At 36.9% G+C, this 27,258-nt stretch overlaps 1 protein-coding gene across 2 annotated transcripts in view; it reads right to left on the reverse strand.

Moving 5' to 3' along the window:
• DNAJC10 (DnaJ heat shock protein family (Hsp40) member C10) overlaps positions 1–27,258 on the reverse strand; it is a 62,248-nt gene that overhangs the window by 17,584 nt on the left and 17,406 nt on the right. For both annotated transcript variants that reach the window (XM_060152503.1, XM_060152502.1), the window contains exons 10-15: positions 11,088–11,131; positions 10,301–10,438; positions 8,025–8,114; positions 7,135–7,248; positions 5,486–5,600; positions 219–346 (exon numbers count right to left, since the gene is read on the reverse strand). In XM_060152503.1, coding sequence (XP_060008486.1) covers positions 219–346; positions 5,486–5,600; positions 7,135–7,248; positions 8,025–8,114; positions 10,301–10,438; positions 11,088–11,131 — 629 coding nt within the window. The remainder of the gene's footprint in view (positions 1–218; positions 347–5,485; positions 5,601–7,134; positions 7,249–8,024; positions 8,115–10,300; positions 10,439–11,087; positions 11,132–27,258) is intronic.

Below are 27,258 nucleotides of genomic sequence, written 5' to 3' on the forward strand. Positions count from 1 at the left end.
GTAAGACAAACCATACTTAGTTACAAATCTTATGCATTTATATTCTCAGTTCTTGGAGGGGAGGGGCAAGTGTATCAGCCTTTCCTAGAATATGTGGCAGTGGCCAAACTGAGTAACATGATTCTAATATTCATGGTTCAAGGTTACCCAGAAAATGTTTTTTTGCTGCGACAAGAGAAAATGACAATATCGAAATTTGACAGATAAACATAACTTACAGGGGCAAAAAAATCAACTAGCCATGGTTCTTTGTCATTGGCAGGAAAATTTTGAGGTCCCAGTGTGGTAACATGAGAATTAACACTTTCTTTGGCAAAGGCAAGTATATCATAAAGAATCTTCTTTCCTTTGAAACAGAGAAAGAGAAAAATTAAAATCTACATTCTGTCTTTTTATCCATAGAAACATTTCAAAGCTTTTGTACTTGAAATATTAAAGAGAAGATACACTTATTAATAAATTGATTTTGTTGAGGTTTTAGTGTTATGTATACTATATACACATAGGTTTGCTCTGCCAGGAGAAACCTTTCCTTTACTCTGTTTCTTAGAGGATCAGATAAAATGTCAAGATCTCTTTGAAAAGTTCCTTCATCCTCAGAGGCAGAATAATTTCCTTGCAGTGTCGAGTTCTTTTTGCTTACCTGAACTACTGTTACAGCCTCTTAAATCTGTTTCTTCAACCTAGACTTCTCTTATGAATTCAAAACCTGTATTACCAACTGCCCAGTGGAAATATTTACTGATGTCATATAAACATTTTAAGCAAAATATATCCAAATTGATGTATGAGCTATTTTCCCCTAAACTTGCTCCTTTTCTCAACCTTCCCTACCTTGGCAATGGCATAATCATCCACTAGGTGCCTAAATAAGATTTCCTGGAGTTATTCTTGCCTTCTTTCTTTGTATCATAGCTCCATCTCCTACCATCTCCAACCCCAATTTAGGCTACTGCCTAAATTCAGTCTGACCTACTGAAATAACCAAGCTGGTCTTTCTGTTCTGCCTTCCTTAACTAATTCATTTTCTACATTGCTACCACAGGCAAGTTACAAAAACATTCATCTGATCATGTTGTCCCCTTGCTTAAAGACCACTGCCTAAAGAATATACTCCTTAGGGCTTCCCTGGTGGCGCAGTTGTTGAGAGTCCGCCTGCCGATGCAGGGACATGGGTTCGTGCCCCGGTCCGGGAAGATCCCACATGCCGCGGAGCAGCTAGGCCCGTGAGCCATGGCCGCTGAGCCTGCGCGTCTGGAGCCTGTGCTCCATAATGGGAGAGGCCACAACAGTGAGAGGCCCGAGTACCGCAAAAAAAAAAAAAAAAAAAATATATATATATATATATATATACTCCTTGGCTTGGCAAATAATAGCTTTCTTAGGACCAGCACATAGTCCATTTTCCCATGTGCCCTCTGATTTATTCACTCGATAGTCAATATTAAGTCAAGCACCTATTATGTGTCAGGTCCTGTTTTAAATGCCATAGTGCATGCAAAATTAAAAAAGATACAGACCTTCTCCTTAAGGAGTTCACAGGCCAGTAGAAGAAAGAGAGAGATTTTCATAAATATTTAAATAGAGTGAAAAATGACACCACATTCTCCTGCTTTTTTCTCACTCTTTAGCTGCTGCTGCTTGAATTGCTTCATGAATTCTATCTTTGACAGTTCCTTAAAAGTGACCCATAGGGCCCTGATTTTGTCTCTCTATGCACTTTTGACAAGCTCATACTCACCCAAGGCTTCAATTACCATTGATATGATGATCATTTGTACCTACAGCTTTAGCCCAAACTCTTCTCCTAAGGACCAGGCCTATATTCAACTGTGAACTGGGGGTGTCTACTCCATGGCACCTCCTCCCCCAGGGTTCTCTTCCTCACGGAATGGTGCAATCAGTCACTCAGCTGCCAATTCACCAAGTCAGAAGCTTGGGTTTCCTTTTCTTATTCCCCTACATCTAAAATCTAAACACAATCATTGGGGCTTCCCTGGTGGCACAGCGGTTGAGAATCCGCCTCCCAATGCAGGGGACACAGGTTCAATCCCTGGTCCAGGAAGATCCCACATGCTGTGGAGCAACTAAGCCCGTGCGCCACAACTACTGAGCCTGTGCTCTAGAGCCCGTGAGCCACAACTACTGAAGCCTGCACGCCCTAGATCCGGTGCTCCACAACAAGAGAAGCCACTGTAATGAGAAGCCCATGCACTGCAATGAAGAGTAGTCCCCGCTCACCGCAACTAAAGAAAGACTGCACATAGCAACAAAGACCCAATGCAGCCAAACCCCCCCCCACAAAACCAAAACACCCCCCCAAACCCCCCACAATCATCAAGTTATACTGATTTGTATTCTTGGTATTTAAAAACTCTGTCCACTTCTTTTCATCCACATTACCACTATTTAGATAAGGTAGCCATCTCCTCTTACATAAATGACTGCATCAGACTTCTACCTGCTCTCCTTTCGTCCAATTTTTGTTTCTATCCATTCTAGGCAGCCAGTCGCCTTTCTAAAATGTAGAACTAGTTGAATCATATCTCTGCTTAAATCCATAAATCCCTCTGCTTTGCCTCCAGGATAGAGTCCAAATTACTTTACCTGACAGAGGAAACACATAATCTGGACCCCTGGTGCCCTCTCAAGCCTCAAGTCTCATTCCTTTCCACACTCAACATTCCAGTTATCCTGAAATTCTTGCTTTCTAAGAATGAATGAGGTACCCTTTTATTTCAGAGTCCATGAATACATTCGCTGGTTCCTGGGGTTGGAATGTGTTTAACACCTCTTTATTTGTATAACCATTACTTCTACTTTAGATCTCAATGAAGAGCTTGCTTTCTCTAACCTCAGAAAATTATTCCATCTATATGTTCTGCCTAAGTGCAACCCATACTTCTCTCTTATGGTAGTCAGTCTCCAAGATAGCCCCCAATGATCCCTACCTCAGGTACTCGTACCACTGCTGTACCAGGGTTGGTGGATGTGACCAATAGGATATGGTGGATGTGACGGTTTATATTATCTGAGATCAGATTATCATTGCTTGTGTGTGTGTGTGTGTGTGTGTGTGTGTGTGTGTGTGTGTGTGTGTGTGTGACGGTTTATATTATCTGAGATCAGATTATCATTGCTTGTGTGTGTGTGTGTGTGTGTGTGTGTGTGTGTGTGTGTGTGTGTGTGTGTGTGTGTCTCTCTCTCTCTCTCTCGTAAGTCATTCTGAGAGAAGTGAGTAGCCATACAGAGAGGCCCACCTGGTAAGGAACTGAGGCCTCCTGACTATGCCATGAGTCAGCTTGGAACCAAATCTGCCAGCCTCAGTCTAACCTTCAGATGGCTGTAGTCCTTACCCACCCTGACTGCAACCTCATGAGAAAACCTGAGCCAGAAACACTCAGCTAAGCTGTTCTCAGAATCCTGAACACCAAAAACTGTGTGAGTTAATAAATGTTTGTTGTTTTAAGCTGCTAAGTTTTGGCGTAATTTATTACTCAGAAATAGATAATACTCCTCACTTCAGACATTTTAAAAGTTGACCATCTACTTGTCTGTTTTCTCTACTAGTTCATAATGTTCACAATAAACACCTATTTAAATCCAATACTCAACACCTATTTAAATACAAAGAAATAATACAAGTTACACTATAAAGTTAGTGACAAAATACAAAAGGAAGTACTTGGGTATTCATGGTATATTACAGGGAGAAAATGCTTTATGCAAAGTTTTGAAGGGTGACTGGGAGTTTGCTAAATATTTTGAGGGGCAGGAAGAAATGATTACAATGCAGGAGTAAGAAAAAAATCTTGTGTAAAGGCATAGGAGTGAAAGAACATTTTCAGTGATCTACAAGTAGCGGAGCTAAGATTATTTGGAGGGGCAGAGGTGGGAGATGAGGCTGGAAAAACAGGCAGAGGCAGAGAGTGCATGTACCCTATTAATCTGACAACTATTTACTGAGCTACTACGCACCAGCATCCTAGGTGCTGGAAGTACAGTGGTGAGCAAGACAAAGTCATTGCTCCTATGCTAAGGAATCTGAAGTTTATTCTAAAAGAGGTCAGGAGATTCAAGGCAAAAAAGTGACATGTGAATGTTCTAGGTATTCTAGGGTAATAAATCTGCAGATAAAACAAGTAATTAATTGTAAAGAGAAAATGCTATGAGACAATTATATTGGAGAATATTAAAGAAGATGAAGGAGATGATGGATCTGAAATAAGGCAGCGAGGGGGAATCTGAGAAATATTTCAGAGGAACAGAACTCCATTATTAAAACTTGGGTCATTTCCAGCACTGTCAGGAGGTGGCATAGTTTAGCGTGGCTATAAGCATAGGCTTTGGAGTCAGACACATTTGGATACAAAATCTACCTTGACCAATTACTGGTTGTCATGGGCAAGTTACTTTATCTTTCTGAGCCTCAGTTTTCTCCCTTGCTGGGCTGTTGTGAAGATAAAGATGGATATGCACAATATGCAAATTCTTTTAGAAAAACATCTCATTTATAAAAAGTACTGAATAAACAGTAGTTACTGTTAAGTTTATCTTGTCAAGTCTTTGCTCACAGAATTCCTTCAGTCTACAGGGCCTCACTTGTTTTTCTCTTATTTGCTTCGGGAAATTGAGTATTCAAATGTCATTTTAATTCAAAGATCACCTCCTGACCTATACTATGCAAAAGTCTCTTTATTTAATCTTATAATTTATACATAATGACTATTACAATGTTTTTCATATTTTCTTATAAATCTCCCTCCTCTCACCCACCACTAGATGATATTTTAAGCTTCTTGAGAGCAGAGTCCATGTCTTATAATTTTGCATTCCTAACACCTAAAAGAGTGCTTGTCATGTAACAGGCATAGTTATCAATATCTGTTATTTACTAACTGTGTTATAGTCAGTAGTTTATGTCTCTCTTTTGCTACATTTGACCTTTTTTAGGACAGGGACGATGATGTATTCCAAACCCTAGGAATTGGAACTGTACTTTCATGATGCAGGGCTAAAGTCCCAAACAAGGTGAAATGCAGAAATATAAATTCAAGAGAGATAACAGAGCAGTTAATGGAGATGTCTGGTCATCTAGTGTTTGAAAAATCCAAAACAATGTCTAGAAATTGCCCCTAATGATTGAGATGCTACATTTGGCATACTGAAATGGAAACTAGGTGTTTCTTATTTTTGTCAACAAGACAAACCCTGAAATTCCTTACTAGCCTGACAAGTCATCAGAGCTCTTACTGAAACAGTGATCAAAATATTGGGGAGAAAAAAGGGATTTATTTTAAACAGTAAAGAAGATAAAACAACTATATTTAATTCAAAATATCTTTCCCCACAAGAAACAAATTTACTAATAAGTGAGAACAAAGTTACTTTTCATAATCATGTCCATATAAAACAAGGTTAAAAAGTAGAATTAAGAATTACTATTTGAAAATTGAGAAATTTTTATCACTTTTTCCCTTCTTACCATGATGAATTTCAAATTCCTTAGTTCCTTGTCCTTTAAATACTGCTAGACATGGCTGAAAAACATAGAGATTACTACAGATGTCTGGTGCAGAGGAACAGTCAAACTTGCCAACCTAAAGTATAAAGAGAAGGTTTAGTCCGTTGAAAATAAAATCTTACCCATTCAGTTAAATATTCATAAGGATAATCCAAAAATGACATTGCTATAACAACGCAGCTTCTAAACAGAAGTTAATGGACCATGAAAGTAAGTGACAGAACTAATTAATTTACATTTAATACTGAAACTAAATTTAGTTATAAAAAAAAATGCCTCCTAGAGATTTCAAGAACCTGAGAGGAAATTTCCAAGAAAATATTAAGTTGTTTAAGAAACCACCCTTCTAAAAATGTAGAGAATATTTATATAATCGTGGGGTGGGGGAAAGAGAGAACGTCTTAAGAGAGACCCTACAAGCAGAAATAATAAAGAAAAAGGTTCACATTTTCATATGGTATGGAAAAAAAATCCAGTGAGCAAATGATAAACCAAATATTTGTAGCATTTAAGACAAAGGATCTATTAAGAAATAAAAATATGAACATCCTATCAGGAGAAAGAAAATGGGCCAGAGACATACATGGAAAATAAAGTAGAAAGCAAATAAATGAAAATGAGTATTATTAACAAATCACTTTTGGCCTATCAGGACAGTGCTAATTATAAAGAATGATAATACCAGGGCTGGCACTGGTATAGAGAAATGGCCACTTACATGCTGTCGGTAAGAATATAAACTGATATAAACTTCCTGGAAGACTCTGGTAATGAGGATAAAAAACTTTGAAGAAAATATATAACCTTGGTTCAAAAAATTCCTCATACTGCATTTTTGCAGTATATCTTTTTGATATAAAAATGGAAACAAAGTCACCAGTAAAAGAGGATTTGTCAAACAATCATGGTGTAACCATACAGTGAAATACTGCTTGGTCTTTAGGATGATGACTGATACATTTACATACACACACACACACATATATCCATATATATTACACTGGTATGTGGAAAAATTTATATCACTAAATGGAAAATTTTATGAAAGAGAATTTAGTGAATCTAATTTGATTAAAAAGCATACATATAAATTTACATGTATGTCTATTACAATGGCCATTACAATATGCATATATGTGCACACACATACATACGCCCACACTTAAAAAGCTTGAAAGGTTATAACAGTAAATTCTTAGTAGGTTTATTAACAGTGGAGAAAATGCGGATAATTTTTAGGCATCTACTTTAGTTCATTTTAGTGCTTATTTATATATGCTAATTTAAAATAATGAATATGAAATTACTTAAAGAAATAAGAATTTAAAAAAGGGAAAGATATCCTATTCTATAGTATGCATTCCAGAAAAACTATCATACAGATTTATCACATACCAACTACCCAAAAGAAATGAAGGTTAACCTTTTTCGGATATCATTTTAACTTTTAATACAAAAAAGAAAACGCAACAGAAGAACAAAGGCATTTAGGGGTTTCTTAACCTAGAATTTCAAATAAACATTTTTATGTTATTTAAAACATAACTTTATGTACTAAATTAGGAAGAGAGCATGTAAGCAGAAGGCTAGGCAGAATACACTTTTCTTACTTGAATATGTTCATTTTTAAGTAGAGTTTTTAGCTTCTTCAACTCAGGATCATTTGAATTTTCATTTTTTCCAAAATGAAAAAATAAGAGCCACCGATGATGAGCCAAACGATCCTTAAAAGTGATTAAAGAAGAAAGTGATAAAGGAAAAGAAACATAAGAGATGGGAAATCCTAAGAGTTCTATCAATAATTCCTATTTCTTTGACTTAATTTTAACTATCCTACCCATTACTTCAAAATATTGTCTAAAATTCAGACCCAGTCATATTCTTATTTTGTAGTTTATTTGTAATAATGCTATATAAATCAATTATATAATATTACACAAAGAAAAGAGTCACTAAATCATAAAATCTTAAAGACGATGACCGTGCCAGGAAAAAGTATGATTTCAACAACACAGAGCCAAAAAGCTGAAAGGTGGGGAAGTCAGATTTCTTTAGGTTTAACAAAAAGTTTGGTAGGGATATAGACTTAGAACACTCTGGGATCAAAAAGTAGAAAAAATAATTGATTCTATTACAAACTGAATATTTCTAAAGTTGCTTCTTAATTCTCAGTGAACAATACAGACAGTTCTCTAAGTGAGAACAAAGAGTTCCAGATCAGATCCAAAGTTGCTTTGTGATCAAAATCTTGCCTTTTCTGGTGCACCTCCTGCAGCCTACCTTCAGGACTAGTTAGGTTTCCAAAACTACAGATCCACACTGAAGCTGCAACGCCAGCAACCCTGGCATTAGAGTTCAACCTAGAACCAACTGATATATATATATAAGTCCTTTGAAACTGCTACTTCTCCAAAATGAATATAACAAACGCTGATTTTAAAATGTTAAGTTCTGAAATGTTACCAACATTTAATACTATTTATTATTAAAAAAATATTACCTCTAGTGTGTTTGCCGAAAGTAGTTCAAAATCTGGAAGGTTATGCATTATTTCCAAATATATTTCTTTAGCATCCAATGAATTAAGAAACTAGAAGTAAGAGAATCGTAATCTTTTTAATCAACGTTCACTTATTTTAGTATCTTAGTTTTTCAGTTTTCAGAGAAAGAACTTTTAAGGAAAAAAATCATAGAATTTACACAGTTTTTAAGCTAATTATCCTAAATGTTGTCCTTTTCCAAAAAAAAGAAAACGACAGTATATCATATTGTGGCAATTATTAAACTGGGTTGTTTCTTTAAAAAACAGTGATGTAAAACAAATTTCATTATTAGGTGTTTCATTACCTGGAATTTTCTATTAACTATGCTGCATATTCTATGATAATCCTCAAAATAACCTGGAGTGACCTCTGGCTCACTGGGAAAAAGCTATGTATGGTATGTTCAGTTTAATTTTAATGCTAACATGTTTTACAGAATGCCAATGCTTTATGAATTCTTGTTAAAACACTAGAATATTTGGTGATCTAAGATGTTCATACCCCAATCAATAATTAATAGGAATTAAGAAAAATTTATTGGAAAACTGGAATGGACTTTATTATAGAGATTTTTAGAAATAATGTACCAGAACCAAACCACTTAGGAGTTTTACAGAGTAAAATGTATATATATAAAAGGTATATATATATATATATATATATTTTTTTTTTTTTTTGCGGTACGCGGGCCTCTCACTGTTGTGGCCTTTCCTGTTGCGGAGTACAGGCTCCGGACGCACAGGCTCAGCGGCCATGGCTCACGGGCCCAGCCGCTCCGCAGCATGTGGGATCTTCCCGGACCGGGACAGACTCTCAACCACTGCGCCACCAGGGAAGCCCAAAAGATATATTTTAAATTAAATATATTTTAGATCTAGGTCTCTTATTTAAAACAAAACAACTGAAATAGACACATCTCGATTCTAACAAACCTTCTTTATTTCTGTCCATATTTTATCCTCAGCATATTTTTCTCATAGAACTCTCTTTGCTCTTCTAATTCTCATGGAAGCAGCTGCTATTACAGAGTGCAGCAATAGTTACATCAAGAAAATGTATACAGGGGTTGATGAAACAGTTTATTGTATATCTTTAATTATAATAAACTATTTGAAATTCATATATTACTTGAAAGATCTAAAACTCCATTAAAAACTTGTAGGAACTACCACTGTATTCACAGTTTAATTGTGTTTCACATGAGAATAATCAATAGAAACAATATCTATAACGTAAGTACAGAAAACTCAATTTTCAGCTTAAAAAAAAATCTATAGCATATTCCCAAAAAATCTATGAAATAACTCGTTACCAAAGGGCTTAAAAGGCCAAAACAGAAGACTTCCATGTCTCAGTACTATAAGCTCATTCACTTTAGTCACATTCATGAAGATTTTACTAAAAATACTCCCATAACAGCTTATATAAATATGTAAGTTACAAATCCAGTAGAACCTCTTATAAACCTGTTTGTTTTAGAGTAAAATTTGGCAGTTACATCTAGAGGGGTACTGTCCAGCCTCTGAATTTCACCTGCCAGACATATTTAGCTGGCATAGTGTTTTACATTTTTTAAAACTTGAATGCTTTTAGGAGGGACAGGGACTGCTAATTCGTCACTCTGTGTTGTCACATTTCTAATATCACTCATTTATGTTTCCTAAGATCATATCTGAGCTTGCTGTTTTATATCAAAAATTAAAATATAGAAAAGAAAACTAAAGGTAGTCTGTCTTATATCAGTCTGTTTTTCTTTGTGGGTTCTCTAGGGACCTATCCGATATGCCAGTATTTGTCTCAGCTCCTTGACAACTATCTTGAACCTCAGTTTCCTCATTTATAAAATTAGGAATGTGAACCACACCAGTAGATTGCCAAACTGAGTCTACACCAGAATCAAACAGGGTGCTTTAAAAAAAACAGATACCAGATTCCATCTAAACCTACCAATGATCTATATTTTAACATTAGAAAATACACAAATAAATGGAAACCAATAAATATTCATTTAACCTAAGAATGTATTCCATACCATTGGGTTTTTAAAACTGTAATGGTTTATGCCAGTTTAAAAATAATCCTTATAGCTTAACTTTATAAACTGAAGTATTAAACAGAATCCCAGAAATTAAATATTCTAAATAATTAAGTGTCCTATAATCAGGTGATATAAACTCGTTCCTTGTTTTGCTCATTGTTTACAAAATGATGTATTTGAATAAGTGATTCATACCAAAATACCACTTTTCTCTTTGTTATTTAAAGTGGCTCCAGGAGGAAAATATGCAGTAGTACTTGTTGTAATGTCCAAACTTTTACAAAGGTTGTCCTGGGTGGCACAGTCCATCCATCCTACACTAACAAGACCATCCTAAAATGGAAAGAAGCAAAAAAATTGTGTTGTAAGTGGAAGAAAAAGTTAAAAGGATTTATATTTAGCAAAAACACAACTTTCCTACTATTCATTAAACTTTTAAAAAGAACACTCAAAAAATGATGCAGATTTGAATAACATGATTAATAAATTTAATCTAATATATATAAAAATTACACCTTACATAGGAAACATTTTCAAGCATACACAGAACATTAACAATCTTCGTAAGTGGCAAACTCCCAACCCATAAGGCAGCTTCAATAGTGTTAAAAGTATCAACAACACACAGACTGCACTCCCTGACCATAATATGATGAGACTAAATAAATAAAATAACAAAACGACAAAAAATAATGTTTAGAAATGATAAAAACACTAATATATAACTTTCTGGTTAAAGAGGAACTCTAATGGAATACTTAGAAGTGAATGATAACGAAAACACCACATGTTAAAATGTATTGAACACAGCTAATTAATTAGAAAGAAACTTACAGCTATGAATACATTTATCAGAAAACAAGAAAGATTACAAATAAGTGAGATAAATGTTTAAGAAACCACCAAAGAAAATATTTGGAATCAGTTTTTAAATGTGTTTCTTAACATGGTGATACAATTTTACAAAGTAATTGATGCTTACCAACATTCCACTTAACCTGAGACGTGTCTGTGAAGTCAAACAATCTGGTGGGGGAAAAAAGACTTATGAGGCAATTTCAGCTTAAGTCTGTACTTTCATTAGCTGTTCCCCCAAACCATCATGTTGATTCTTAGGCAATTAATTGGGCTGTGCTGGTAAATACTGAGACTTTTATTTACTAGGTAGACATAGAGGTCAATGTCTCATTCTTCTCCCTCCCGTCCCCTTTTCTCTCCCTACCCCTCCCCTCCCTCTCCTTAGTCTTTTATTCTCTCCCCTTAGTTTCTCAGGATTTCCAGCTAAAAAAAAAAGAAGGAATTCCCTCGCAAGTACCTCTTTAGGAACTTATTCTCAAATGTCTCCTCCTATCAACAGTCCCCTTTATCCAAGGGATCTCATGATTTGGGGTAATAAAATGTAATGCCTATTTGATAAATAACAGTATGTGCAGAATCCTTAAAATACAATCTTAGAATAGCTTCTTCACCATTTTTATGTAAGTCCTATAACTATGAATGCTACGACACAATGAGATAGATTTAGAAGAAAGGGAGATGCAGCATCACAGAGCTCATGGGGATAGGTAAAATCAATCTACCTATGGTAAAAGTAAAATAATGTCACAAAGCTTTAAAAGTTTTCCTTATGTGTGGAATGGAGAGAGACATGTGCATTAAGCCAAAATGAGAGAAAACCCCTCAATGACAGACTAAGTTTAAGGGTGATTTTTGCTGCAAGGCAATACATTCCTAAGATGGGCCTTACCCCATGAGGTGAGTGGCTGATTTTATCTGCAAGGCAATACCTTTCCAACACAGCAGCATAAAGGCTGAGAGGTGAAGTATGGGGAAAAGATCCATGTTGGGATTAAACATATGAAAATGCATTCATTAATTAGGATACTTTCTAACACTAGGACCAATTTTTAACCAATCTTATTGCTTGAATACAGTTTACGTTTGTGTAGGGTACTGAACTTCCAACTTAATTTACTAGGGGAAAGGGTCCTAGAAATGGAAAGTTATCATCTTCAAATATATATATATATATATATATATATATATATATATATATATTTTAAGGCCGCAGCACATGACATGTGGCATCTTACTTAGTTCCCTAACCAGGGATTGAACCTGTGTCCCCTGCATTGGGAGTGTGGAGTCTTAACCACTGGACCACCAGGGAAGTCCCCCAAATATATACTTTTGTGAGGCAAACATGTACATTTTTGAAATGAATACATATGAGGGAAAGTCAGTAACTGCAAAAAATTATTATTTTGTGAGGGTTGTATCTGTCAACAACTAATTATTTTTTTGAAGTGTCAAAAACATTTATAGCTATCTGATGGTATAATTTACCATAAGTATAATTAAGCTGAAAAATTTGCCCATTGAATATAAACCATATGATACTTTAAGAAATTAATAACTGTAGAGGAGAGATCAAGATGATGGGGTAGGAAGACATGGAGCTCATCTCCCCTGACAACATACCCAAAATACATCTACATGTGGAACAATTCTCATGGAAAACTAACTGGAAAATGGCAGAACTCCTACACAACCAAGGCTGCAAGAAAGATTTCCATATAACCAGGTAGGATGGAAAAGGCATAGGGTTGGGACCCCCATCTGAGATGGATCTGAAAGGAAGAGAAGGTCCCCATCGGCAGACCCTCAATGTGGGGAGCAAGTGGGTTGAACCACAGACTGGACATTCCAGTCCTGGGGTCCTGCAAGGAGGAGACAAGCGCCCTTGGCTGCCGGGAGAACTGCTGGGACAGATGAAGGGCTAGAGAAGCCTAGACTCCACTCATGAGGAGTACACGTGCTGGCTTACCAAAAATCAGGGCGGAGAGAGCTTTGCACTGGCAGCTGCCACTTGGCCACACTCCCCAATCCGAGCTGGTTGAACATCCCGGCCCCGCTCACTCCATACCACAGCCTGGTGCTAGATTTGGGCCAACCAAGCCCTGGGAGAAGACTTGGTCTAGCTATGCAGAGACAGACTGGGGTCCTGGGATGTGATCTGGGTGGAGTGGAAGTGGCCACTGTCAGCACTTGCTCAGGTAGTGTCGCAGGAGCACCCCGCAGTTTGCCTCCCAGTGGAGCCAATGCTCTGGCTCCACCCACTCCACACAGCAGCTTAGCCTTGGAGCTGGGGCAGACAGGTCTGGAAGAAGACTGCCACGGGGTCAGCCCAGTGCTCTGGTGGTAGCACAGCCACCTCAATTCCTGCAGCCACTACACCCCAACCCACAGCCCCAGCCTAGTGAATGTCCCAGCCTCACCCACTCCACGCCACAACCTTGCACTAGGTCTGGGATAAACAGAAGAAGGGATGAGAACTTGGGCTGGTTCCGACTGGAGCCTCAGATGCCTACAGAGGTGGTGTACTGGTCCTTTGTGAGCACATGGGCCTCACTTGCTTCAGCAATCACCTCCTTTCGGGGCAGAGCACCACTCAAGGGGAATGGAGCCTGACTGAGCCCGACCCACAGGGCATTTACTCCAACAGCTGAGGAGCAGGCCCTGTCCCTGACAGGGCGGCAACAGCTATGCAGCAAAGAGGAAGTCCCACCTCACACCCTGCACAGTCTTTAGATCCCTCAAAACCAACCAAACCCCCTATCTAGGTTATAACGACCAGCATACCCCGAAGAAAGACATGGCTGGTGTCCATCATACACACAGAGTCTACACAGGGATGCTACCACATAAAAACACCCCTTTAAGACCATAATAGATAATCGTTTCTCCTAAATTCAGAGACAGTTAAGTAAAATGAAAAGGCAGAGGAAATACTCCCAATTAAAAGAGCAAGAAAAATCCCCTGAAACAAATAATGAAACAGAGCTCACCAGTCTACCAGACACCAAGTTCAAAAAGGTGGTTATAAAAACGCTATATGAATTAAGAAAGATCAATATAAATGCATATCACTGTAACAAGGAACTAGAAACTACAAAGATGAACAAATCAAAAATAGATAAATAATTCAATTTCTAAGATAAAAAGAAATCTAGAAGCAATGTACAGCTAACTAAATGACACAGAAGAATGAATAAGCTGGAAGACAGAATAATAGAAATCATCCAATCAGAAGAGCAGACAAAGACAAGTGAAAAAAAAATGAAAGGAACTTACAAGATCTATAAAATAATATAAAATGTGCCAACCTATGCATAATAGGGGTTTGAGAAGGAGAAGAGAAAAGGGGATCAAAAACTTATTTGAAGAAACTATGGCTGAAAATTTGCCAAACCTAAAGAAGGAAACAGATATCCAGATACAAGAAGCACAAAGGGTCCTAAACAAGATGAACCTGAACAGACCCACAAGATATATAATTAAGATGGCAAAACTTAAAGACAAAAAGAGCATCCTAAAGGCAGTGAGAGAAAAACACAGAGTTAATTACAAGGGAACCCCCATAAGGCTATCAGCTGATTTGCAGGCCAGAAGGGAGTGGCATAATATACTAAAAGTTATGAAAGGAAAAAACCTGCAACCTAGGATACTCTATACAGCAAGATTATCATTTAGAATAGAAGGAGAGATAAAGAATTTCTCAGACAAGCAAAAACTAAAAAGATTCAGTAATACTAAACCTACCCTAAAAGAAATATTGAAGGGTCTTCTCTAAATGGAAAAGGAGCAAGACACTCTAGGAAAGAGAAGATCAAAATAGGCAAGGCAAATACATAGTAAGAATTGAAGATCACTTAAATAAACTAGTATGTAGATTAAACAGTCAAAAAAAATTGTAAAAGTGACTCTATAATAAAAATAAAAGTATAAGTATAAACATGTAAGATAGGATATCAAAATTGCAAAGTACCAGGGAGGGGAATAAAAAATGTACATCTTTTAGAATGTGTTTGAATTGAGTGACTATCAGTTTACATCAAGTAGATAGTTATGGGTCAACACACCTCAATTCCATGGTAACCACAAATCAAAAACATAAAATAGATTCACAAAGACCAAAAAGAAAGGAAGTCATGCATACAACAAAAGAAAATCATCAGACCAAAAGAAAAAACAAAAAAATAAACTAACTACAAAACAACTGGAAAACAAGGATTACAATGGTAATAAATACAAACCTATCAACTACTTTAAATGTCAACAGACTAAATGCTTTGATCAAAAGACTGGCTGATTGGAAAGAAAAACAAGAACCTGAAATATACTGTCTACAAGACACTTACTTCAGGATAAAAGACACACACAGACTGAAAGTGAGGAGAAGGAAAATGATATTTCAGGCAAATGGGAATGACAAGAAAGTGGGGGTAGCAATATTCATATCAAACAAAGTAGACTTTAAGACAAAGGCCATAAAAAAAGACAAAGAAGGGCATTATATAATGATAAAGGAATCAACACAAGAGGATATTATACTCATTAACACATATGCACCTAATATAGCAGTACATAAATATATAAAGCAAATACTAAAAGACATAAAGGGAAAAACTGACAAAAATACAGTAATAGTAGATTTAACACTCCACTGACATCAAAGGACAGATCATCCAGACAGAAAATCAAGAAGGAAACAATGGTTTTAAATGATACAACAGACCAGTTGGACTTAATAGATTTCTACAGAATACTACATCCCCTGAAAACCCCAGAATACACATTCTTTTCAAGTGCACATGGAATGTTCTATAGGACAGACCACATGCTAGGTCATAAAACAAGCCTCAACAAATTTAAGAGGATAGAAGTTATTTCAAGCATCTTTTCTGACCACAATGATATGAAATCAGAAATTAACTATGGAAAGAAAAACAGAGAAAGAACAAACATGTGGAGGCTGAACAACATGGTACTAAGAAACAAATGGGTCAAAGATGGAATCAAAGAAGAAATTATAAAATACCTTGAGATTAAGGAAAATGAGAACACATTACAAAATCTCTGGCATGCAGCAAAAGCAATTCTTAGGGGGAAATCCACAGTGATACAGGCCTATCTCAAGAAACAAGAAAAATTTCAAATGAACAATCTCACCAACCACCTAAAAGGATTAGTAAAAGAAAAACAAAGTGCAAAGTCAGCAGAAGCAAGGAAATAATAAAGATCAGAGAGAAATAAAATAGATCAGGGAAAAAAAATAGCAACAAAAAAGATCAATAAAACCAAGAGTTGATTTTTTGAAAAGATAAATAAAATCGACAAGCCAGGCTCATCAAGAAGAAAAGAGAGGACCCCAATAAAGAAATTAAGAAATGAAAGAGGAGAAATAACTGATATCACAGAAATACAAAAAATCAGAAGAGAAATACAATGAACAGTTACATGCCAACAAACTGGACAACCTAGAAGAAATGGGCAAATTTTTAGAAACACACAGCCTGGCAAGACTAAGTCAAGAAGAAACACAGTTTGAACAGGCTAATCACTAGAAGTGAAACAGAATCTGTAATCATAATTAAAAGAAAAACTTTCTGCAAACAAAAGTCCAGGACCAGATGGCTTCACTGAAGAATTCTACCAAACATAAAGAACTTAAACTAATCCTTCCCAAACTATTCCAAAAAACTGAAGAAGCGGGAACACTTCCAAATTCATTCTATGAGGCCACTTTTACCCTAATTACAAAACTAGACAAAGACACTACACACACAAAAAAAGTTACAGGCCAGTATCTATGATGAATATAGGTGCAAAAATCCTCAACAGAATATTAGCAAGCTGAATCCAACAATACCTGTAAAGGATCATACACCATGATCAAGTTGGATTCATTCCAGGATCACAAGGATGGTTCCACATATGCAAATCCATCAGTGTGATACACCGCATTAACAAAAGGAAAGACAAAAACCACATGATCACATGATCATCTCAACAGATGCAGAAAAAGCATTTCACAAAATTCAACATCCGTTCATGATAAAAACTCTCACCAAAGTGGGTGTAGAGGGAACATAGTATGACATAATAAAGGCCATTTACAACAAAGCCACAACAAACATAATACTCAGTGGTGAAAAGTAAAAGCCTTCCTTCTAAATTCAGGAATAAGCCGAGGATGCCCACTCCCAGAGCTTCTATTCAACAGAGTATTATACGTCCTAGCCACAGCAATCAGATAAGGAAAATAAATAAAAGGTATCCAAATTGGAAGGGAAAAGGTAAAACTGCCACCCTTTGCAGATGACATACAATACTCTATATACAAAACCCTAGTCTTCACCCAAAAAAGTATAAGAACTAATCAAGGAATTTGGCAAGATAGCAGCATACAAGATTAATACAGAGAAATCTGTCATGTTTCTATACACTAAAAATGAAATAAGTAAAAAAAAAAAATCCCATTTAAAATCTCATCAAAAAATTTAAATACCTAGGAATAAACGTAACCAAGGAGGTGAAATACCTACGTGCTGAAAACTATAAATCACTGGTAAAGGAAATGAAAATGATTCAAAAAAATGGAAAGATATCCTATATTCTTAGATGGGAAGAATATTGTTAAAATGGATATACTACCCAAAGCAATCTACAAATTTAATGTAATCCCTATCAAAATACCATGACATTTTTCACAGAATTAAAACAAATAATCCTAAAATTTATATGAAAACACAAAAGGTCCAGAATTGCTAAAACAATTCTAAGGAAAAAGAACAAAGCTGGAGGCATAACCCTTCTCAACTTCAGAATATACTACAAAGCTACAGTAATCAAAAAGCATGGTATTAGTACAAAGACATATAGATGAACAGAGAGCCCAGAAATAAACCCAAATAATCTATGACAAAGGAAACAACAATATAGAGAAAAGACAGTCTCTTCAACAAATGGTGTTGAGAAAGGTGGACAGCTACATGTAAATCAATGAATTTAGAATACTCCCCTCCCACCCTATACAAAAATAAATTCAAAATGATTTAAAGGAGAGAGTAATCAAGATGGCAGAGTAGTAGGACGTGATGCTTACCTTCTCCCACAAATACATCAAAAATACATCAACATGTGGAACAATTCTCACAGAATATCTACTGAACACTGCCAGAACACCTCAAACTGCTGAAAGGGCAAGAAAATCTCCATGTAACCAGGTAGGAAAAAAGAAAAAAAAGAAAGGAATCAAGACAGGACCTGTGTCCCTGGGAGGGAGCTGTGAAAGAGGAAAGGTGCCAGCCCCCCTGGCAGGGAGATTGGCCAGGACAGAAGGGGAGCTTCAGAGACTCAGAGAAGAGTGCAGCAGCTAGCTTGTGGCAGCCAGAGTGAAGGAAGAACTGCACAAACGGTCAGTGCCACCACCCTGCACTCTCCAGCCAGAGGCATGTGTCTGCCAGTGCGGGCAGGGGCTGGGTACTGGAACTCAGGCTTCAGAAATCAGAACTGGGGAGAGGACTGGGGTTGACTGTGTGAAGACAGCCCTGGGGGGTGCTGGAATCCAGTGCGACCATGACTGGTGGTGTGCACAGAGGAAGCCTGGGCCGCCTTAGAGGCCAGCTGCCATTATTTGGGGGGTGCGTGAGGGGAGGGGCAGGATGCGGGTTGTAGCCTTCTTCCCTGTGCACACACTTGCAGAGGGTAGGGCAGTGCCTGCAAGGGACCGAGGGGACGTCACAAGCTGCCACCACTGCCTGCCCAGATGCCAGGAGCGGTTGCAGGCTGCCGCCGCCTCCCTCCCAGACCTCAGGAGTGGTTGCAAGCCACCCCTGCTCCCATCGCATGCTCCAGGGGGTCGCCTGAGCTGCCACTGTTGTCAAGAACCCCAGGACTGGGCACCAGCCACTGCATCTGCACACCCCCTATCAAGGGGATAACAACAAGCACATGCTGAGGAAAGAGGTGACAGGCATCCATACTAAAAACAGCCCCTACAACAAATAAATTAAACCCACACAAACTACACAGGGACGCCCCCACATGTAAACAGCCACAAGATAATTGTTTCTCCTAAACTCAGGGAGTAAGAGAAATATAACTAAAATGAAGAAGCAGAGGAACCACTTTCAGTTAAAAGACCAAGAGCATTCCCCTGAAAGAACAAATAATGAAATAAACCTCTTCAGTCTAATAGACACTGAGTTCAAAACGGAGGTAATGAAAATACTAAAGAAATTAAGAAAGGCTATCAACAGAAATGCAGAATAGTGTAAAAAGGAACTAGAAACTATAAAGAGGAACCAAGAAAAATTAGAAAACTCATTTGCCGACATGAAAGCTGAGTTAAAGCAATGAAAAACAGAATGAATAGTGCAGAAAAACAGATAAGTGATGTGGAAAACAGAGTAATGGAAATCACCCAATCAGGACAGCAGACAGAAAGCCAAATGAAAAAAAAATGAAAGCAATATAAGAGACCCACAGGATAATATAAAGCAGTGGTCCCCAACGTTTCTGGCACCAGGGACCGGTGAGGAAGACAATTTTTCCACCGATGGGGGTGGGGGTGGGGGTGGGGGATGGTTCAGGTGGTGACGCAAGTGATGGTTCAGGTGGTAATGAGTAAGCGGGAGCGATGGGGAGTGGCAGATGAAGCTTCACTCACTTGTCTGCCACTCACTTCCTGCTGTGCGGCCTGGTTCCTAACAGGCCACAGTGGTTGGGGACCTCTGATATAAAGCGTGCCAACCTATGCATAATAGGGATTCCAGAAGTGGAATAAAGAGAAAAAGGGACGGAAAGTGTATTAGAAGAAATTATGGCTGAAAACTTCCCAAACCTAAAGAAGTAAACAGATATCCAGGTACAGGAAGCACAGAGGGTCCCAAACAGACCTACACCAAGACATATGATAATAAAAATAGCAAAAGTTAAAGAGAGGGTTCTAAAGGCAGCAACAGAAAAACAAAAGAGTTAATTACAAGGGAACCACCATAAGACTATCAGTTGATTTGTCTACAGAAACACTGCAGGCCAGAAGGGACTGGCAAGATATATTCAAAGTCCTGAAAGGGAAAAATCTACAACATAGGATAATCTACCCTGTAAGATTATCATTAGAATAGAAGGAGAGATAAAGAATTTCTCAGGGGACTTCCCTGGTGGTCCAGAGGTTAAGACTCTGCACTTCCACAGCAGGGGCATGGGTTTGATTCCTGGTCCAAGAACGAAGATCCTGCATGCCACATGACGTGGCCAAAAAACAACATCAGAGAGAAAAGCAGGACAATATAGGAAAGAGAAAATCACAACCTCAAAGTAAGTCACTTAAATAAGTCAGTACACAAATTAAAAAAAAGAAATCAAAAACTTCTGTGAACATGATGATAACCACAATGAACAGCAAAAGGATGAACATGAAGGTGTAAACGGGGACATCAAAAATCATAAGATGCGGGGAGTAAGAAAATGTGTATATATTTTTTTCCTAGAATATATTTGAGCCTATAAGACTACCAGTCTAAGGCAAGCAGAAATAGGAAGGGTTAACATGCTAGAAAAGCAGGGTAACCACAAATCAAAAACATACAATAGATTCACAAAAACCAAAAAGAAGAGAACACAAGTATAATACAAAAGAAAATCATAAAACCACAAAAGGGTCATCCATTTACAATGCTTGGTGTCAGTTTATTTATCTCTTGTAAAAATAAAATACAGTGTGCGTGTGTGGAAAAAAACAACAAAAGGGAAAACAAAGAGACAAAGAAGAAATATAAAATCAATGGGAAAACAAGGTTTAAAATGGCAATAAATACATATCTATCTATAATTAACTTAAATGTTAATGGACGAAATGCTCCAATCAAGAGACACAGAGTGGAAGACTGGCTAAAAAAACAAGAGCCTAAAATATGCTGCCTACTAGACACCCATTTTAGGGCAAAGGACAAACATAGATTGAAAGTGAGGGGACAGAAAAAGATATTTCATACAAAAGGAAATGATAAGAAAGTAAGAGTTGCAACGCTCATATCAAACAAGATAGATTTTAAAACAAAGATCATAAAGAAGGATAAAGAAGGACACTACGTAATGATAAAAGGATCAATACAAGAGGACTTCACACTCATCAACATACATACACCTAATACAGTAGCACCCAAATACATAAAACAAATATTAACAGAGATAAAGGTAGAAATTGGTAGGAATACAACAGTAGTAGGAGACTTTAACACCACACTCACATCAATGCACAGATCTTCCAGACAATCAATAAGGCAACAGAGACCCTACATAATATAACAGAAGAGCTAGACTTAATTGGTATTTTCAGGACATTACACCCCAAAAAAATCAGAATACACATTCTTTCCAAGTACACATGGAGCATTCTCTAGGACTGACCACATACTAGGGCACAAAACAAGCCTCAACAAATTTAAGAGCATAGAGATTATCTCAAGCATCTTTTCTAACCACAATGCCGTGAAAGTAGAAATTAACCACAAAAAAAGAAATGAGGAAAAAACGATTACATGGAGACTAAATAACATGCTACTAAAAAACCAATGGGTCAACGATGAAATCAAAGAGGAAATTAAAAAATACCTTGGGACAAATGACAATGCAAACAAAATGATACAAAATCTCTGGGATGCAGTAAAAGCAGTTCTTAGAGTGAAGTTCATAGTGATACAGGCCTTCCTCAAAAAACAAGAAAAATCTCAAATAAACAAACTAACCTACCACTAAAAAGAATTAGAAAAAGGACAACAAAACCTAAAGTCAGCAGAAGGAAGGAAATAATAAAGATCTGAGAGGAAATAAATAAAATAGAGATTAAAAAAATAAAAATAATCAATAAAACAAAGAGCTGGTTCTTTGAAAGGATAAAGAAAATAGACAAACCCCTGGCCAGGCATACCAAGAAGAAAAGAAAGAGAACACAAATAAACAAAATAAGAAATGAAAAAGGAGAAATCTCAACTGATACCACAGAAATACAAAATACCATGAACAATTATATGCCAACAAATTGGACAACCTAGAAGAAATGGACAGGTTTCTAGAAACATACAGCCCACCAAAACTGAATCAAGAAGGAATAGATAATTTGAAAAGACCAATCATTAGAAGTGAAAGAGAATTTGTAATTAAAAAACTCCCTACAAACAAAGTCCAGGACCACAGAGCATCACAGGTGAATTCTACCAAACATACAAAGAAGAATTTATACCAACCCTTCTCAAACTCTTCCAAAAAACTGAAGAGGAGGGAACACTCCCAAGTACATTCTATGAAGCCACCATCACCCTGTTACCAAAATCAGACAAAGACACAACCAAAACAGAAAATTACAGGCCAATATCTTTGATAAATATAGATGCAAAAAACCTCAACAAAACATTAGCAAACTAATCTTACAACACATAAAAAAGATCATACACCACAACCAAGTCGGATCCATCCTAAATTCACAAGGATGGTTCAACATACACAACTCAATTAATGTGATACACCACATAAACAAAAGAAAGGCAAAAACCACATGATCATCTAAACAGATGAAGAAACAGCACTTGACAAAATTCAGCATCCATTCATGATAAAAACTCTTACCAAAATAGGTACAGAGGGAACATATCTCAAGATAGAAAAGTTATTTATGACACATCTACAGCCAATACAATACTCAACCGTGAAAAGATGAAAGCCTTACTAAAATCTGGAACAAGACAAGGATGCCCACTCTCACCTCTTCTATTCAACATAGTATTGGAAGTCCTAGCCATCAGACAAGAGAAAGAAATAAAACACATCCAAATTGAAAGAGGTAAAATTGTCATCATATGCAGATGATATGATACTATCTATAAATAACCCTAAAGACACCACACAAAAACTACTAGAACTGATAAATTCAGCAAGGTAGCAGGATACAAGGGTAACATACAGAGAAGCAAGAAGAACTACAATCCTGCAGCATGTGGAACAAAACCCACATTCATAGAAAGAAAGACAATATGAAAAGGCAGTGGACTATGTACCAGATGAAAGAACAAAATAAAACCCTAGAAAAACAACCACATGAAGTGGAGACGGGCAACCTTCCAGAAAAAGAATTCAGAATAATGATAGTGAAGATGATTCAGGACCTTGGAAAAAGAACGGAGGCAAAGATCAAGAAGATGCAAGAAATGTTTAACAAAGACCTAGAAGAATTAAACAGAAGTAAACAATACAATATCTGAAATTAATAATACACTAGAAGGAATCAATAGGAGAATAACTGAGGCAGAAGAATGGATAAGTGACCTGGAAGACAAGAATGGTGGAAATCACTGCCATGGAACAGAATAAAGAAAAAAGAATGAAAAGAAATGAAGACAACCTAAGATACCTCTGGGACAACATTAAATGCACCAACATTTGCATTATAGGGGTCCCAGAAGGAGGAGAGAGAGAAAGGACCCGAGAAAATATCTGAAGAGATTATAGTTGAAAACTTCCTAACATGGGAAAGGAAATAGCCACCCAAGTCCAGGAAGTGCAGAGAGTCCCAGGGAGAAACACACTGAGACACATACTAATCAAACTGACAAAAATTAAAGACAAAGAAAAATGATTAAAAGCAACAAGAGAAATATGACAAATAACATACAAGGGAACTCCCATAAGGTTAACAGCTGATTTCTCAGCAGAAACTCTACAAGCCAGAAGGAAGTGCCAAGATATATTTAAAGTGATGAAAGGGAAGAACCTACAACCAAGGTTACTCTACCCGGCAAGGATCTCATTCAGATTCGACAGAGAAACCAAGAGCTTTACAGACAAGCAAAAGCTAAGAGAATTCAGCACCACCAAACCAGCTCTACAACATATGCTAAAGGTACTTCTCTAAGTGGGAAACACAAGAGAAGAAAAAGGCCTACAAAATCAAACCCACAACAGTTAAGAAAATGGTAATAGGAACATACATATCAATAATTACCTTAAAGGTGAATGGATTAAATGCTCCAACCAAAAGACACAGGCTCGCTGAACGGATACAAAAACAAGACCCGTATATATGCTGTCTATAAGAGACCCACTTCCCTAGGGACACATACAGACTGAAAGTGAGGGGATGGAAAAAGATATTCCATGCAAATGGAAATCAAAAGCAAGCTGGTGTAGCAATACTCGTATCAGATTAAATAGACTTAAAAAATAAAAAATGTTACATGAGACAAGGAAGGACACTACATAATGATCAAGGGATCAATCCAAAAAGAAGATATAACAATTATAAATATATATGCACCCAACATAGGAGCACCTCAATACATAAGGCAACTGCTAATAGCTCTAAAAGAGGAAATCGACAGTAACACAATAATAGTGGGGGACTTTCACACCTCACTTACACCAATGGACAGATCATCCAGACAGAAAATTAATAAAGAAACACAATCTTTAAATGACACAATAGACCAGATAGATTTAACTGATATTTACAAGACATTCCATCCAAAAACAGCAGATTACACTTTCTTCTCAAGTGCACACGTAACATTCTCCAGGATAGATCACATCTTGGGTAACAAATCAAGCCTTGGTAAATTTAAGAAAACTGAAATCATATCAAGCATCTTTTTCGACGACAACGCTATGAGATTAGAAATCAATTACAGGGAAAACAAGTAAAAAACACAAACACATGGAGGCTAAACAATACACTACTAAATAACCAAGAGATCACTGAAGAAATCAAAGAGGAAATAAAAAAATACCTAAAGACAAATGACAACAAAAACACGATGATCCAAAACGTATGGGATGCAGCAAAAGCAGTACTAAGAGAGAATTTTATAGCAATAAAATCCTACCTCAAGAAACAAGAAAAATCTCAAATAAACAATCTAACCTTACAACCTAAAGGAACTAGAGAAAGAAGCACAAACAAAACCCATAGTAGAAGGAAAGAACTCATAAAGATCAGAGCACAAATAAATGAAAGAGAAATAAAGAAAATAGCAAAGGTCAATGGAACAGGATACAAAGCCCAGAGATAAACCCATGTATCTATGGTCAACTAATCTATGACAAAGGAGGAAAGGATATACAATGGAGAAAAGACAGTCTCTTCAATAAGCGGTGCTGGGAAAATTGGACAGCTACATGTAAAAGAATGAAATTAGAACACTCCCTAACACCATACACAAAATAAACTCAAAATGGATTACAGACCTAAATGTAAGACCAGGCACTATAAAACTCTTAGAGGAAGACATAGGAAGATGACTGTGACATAAATCACAGCAAGATCTTTTTTGATCCACCTCCTAGAGTAATGGAAATAAAAACGAAAATAAACAAATGGGACCTAATGAAACGTCAAAACTCTTGAACAGCAAAGGAAACCATAAACAAGATGAAAAGACAATCTTCAGAATGGGAGAAAATATTTGTAAATGAATCAATGGACAAAGGATTAATCTCCACAATATATAAACAGCTCATGCAGCTCAATATTAAAAAGCAAACAACCCAATCCAAAAATGGGCAGAAGACCTAAACAGACATTTTACAAAGAAAACATACAGACGGCCAAGAGGCACATGAAAAGCTGCTCAACATCACTAATTATTAGAGAAATCCAAATCAAAACTACAGTGAGGTATCATCTCACACCGGTTAGAATGGGCATCATCAGAAAACCTACAAACAGCAAATGCTGGAGAGGGTGTGCAGAAAAGGTAACCCTCTTGCACTGTTGGTGGGAATGTAAATTGATACAGCCACTATCAAGAACAGTTTGGAGCCTCCTTAAAAAACTAAAAATAGAACAACCATATGACCCAGCAATCCCACTACTGGGCATATTCCCAGAGAAAACTGTAATTCAAAAAGACACACGCACCCCAATGTTCACTGCAGCACTATTTACAATAGCCAGGTCATGGAAGCAACCTAAATGCCCATCGACAGACGAATGTATAAAGAAGATGTGGTACATATATACAATGGAATATGACTCAGCCATAAAAAGGAACAAAATTGGGTCATTTGTAGAGATATGGATGGACCTAGAGACTGTATACAAAATGAAGTCAGAAAGAGAAAAGTATCATATATTCATGCATATGTGGAATCTAGAAAAATGGTACAGATGAACCAGTTTGCAAGGCAGAAATAGAGACACAGCTGTAGAGAACAAACATATGGACACCAAGAGGGGAAAGCAGGGGTGGGGGCTGGTGGTGGGATGAACTGGGAGATTGGCACTGACATATATACACTAATATGTATAAAACAGGTAACTAATAAGAACCTGCTGTATAAAAAACTTTTAAAGTAACATAGAGATATCAGTTCCATTTCTTCACACCAACAATGAAATATCAGAAAGAGAATGTAAAAAACCAATGCCTTTTAAAATCACAGCCCCAAAATAAACTACTTAGGAATAAACCTGACCAAGGAGGTGAAAGACTTATACGATGAGAACTATGAAACATTAAAAAAGGAAACTGTAGATGATTCAAAAAAATGGAAAGATAACCCATGCTCCTAGATTGGAAAAATTAATATTGTTAAAATGGCCATACTACCCAAAGTAATCTACAGATTTAATGCAATCCCTATCAAATTACCCATGACATTTTCACAGAATTAGAATAATCCTAAAATTCATATGGACCCATAAAAGAGCCAGAATTGCCAAAGCAATCCTGAAGAAAAAGAACAAAGCAGGAGGCATAACCCTCCCAGACTTCAGACAATACTACAAAGCTACAGTAATCAAAATAGTGTGGTACTGGCACAAAACCAGACATATGGATCAATGGGACAGAACAGAGAGCCCAGAAATAAACCCACACACCTACAGTCAATTAATCTTCAAAAGAGGAGGCAAGAATATACAATGGAGAAAAACCAATCTCTTCAGCATGTGGTGTTGGGAAAGTTGGACAGCCACATGTAAATCAGTGAAGTTAGAACGTACCCTCTCACCATACACAAAAATAAACTCAAAATGGCTTAAAGACTTAAACATGACATGACACCATAAAACTCCTAGAAGAAATGATAGGCAAAACATTTTCTGACGTAAATCATACCAGCGTGTTCTTAGCTCAGTCTTCCAAGGCAATATAAATAAAAACTAAAATAAACAAATGGGACCTAATCAAACTTAAAAGCTTTTGCACAGCAAAGGAAACCATAAACAAAAACGAAAAGACAACCTACAGAATGGGAGAAAATATTTAAATGATGCGACCAACAGGGGCTTAATTTCCAAAATACACAAACAG

This window comes from Lagenorhynchus albirostris, chromosome 6 (genome assembly GCF_949774975.1).
Source record: "Lagenorhynchus albirostris chromosome 6, mLagAlb1.1, whole genome shotgun sequence".
Taxonomy (NCBI): domain Eukaryota; kingdom Metazoa; phylum Chordata; class Mammalia; order Artiodactyla; family Delphinidae; genus Lagenorhynchus; species Lagenorhynchus albirostris.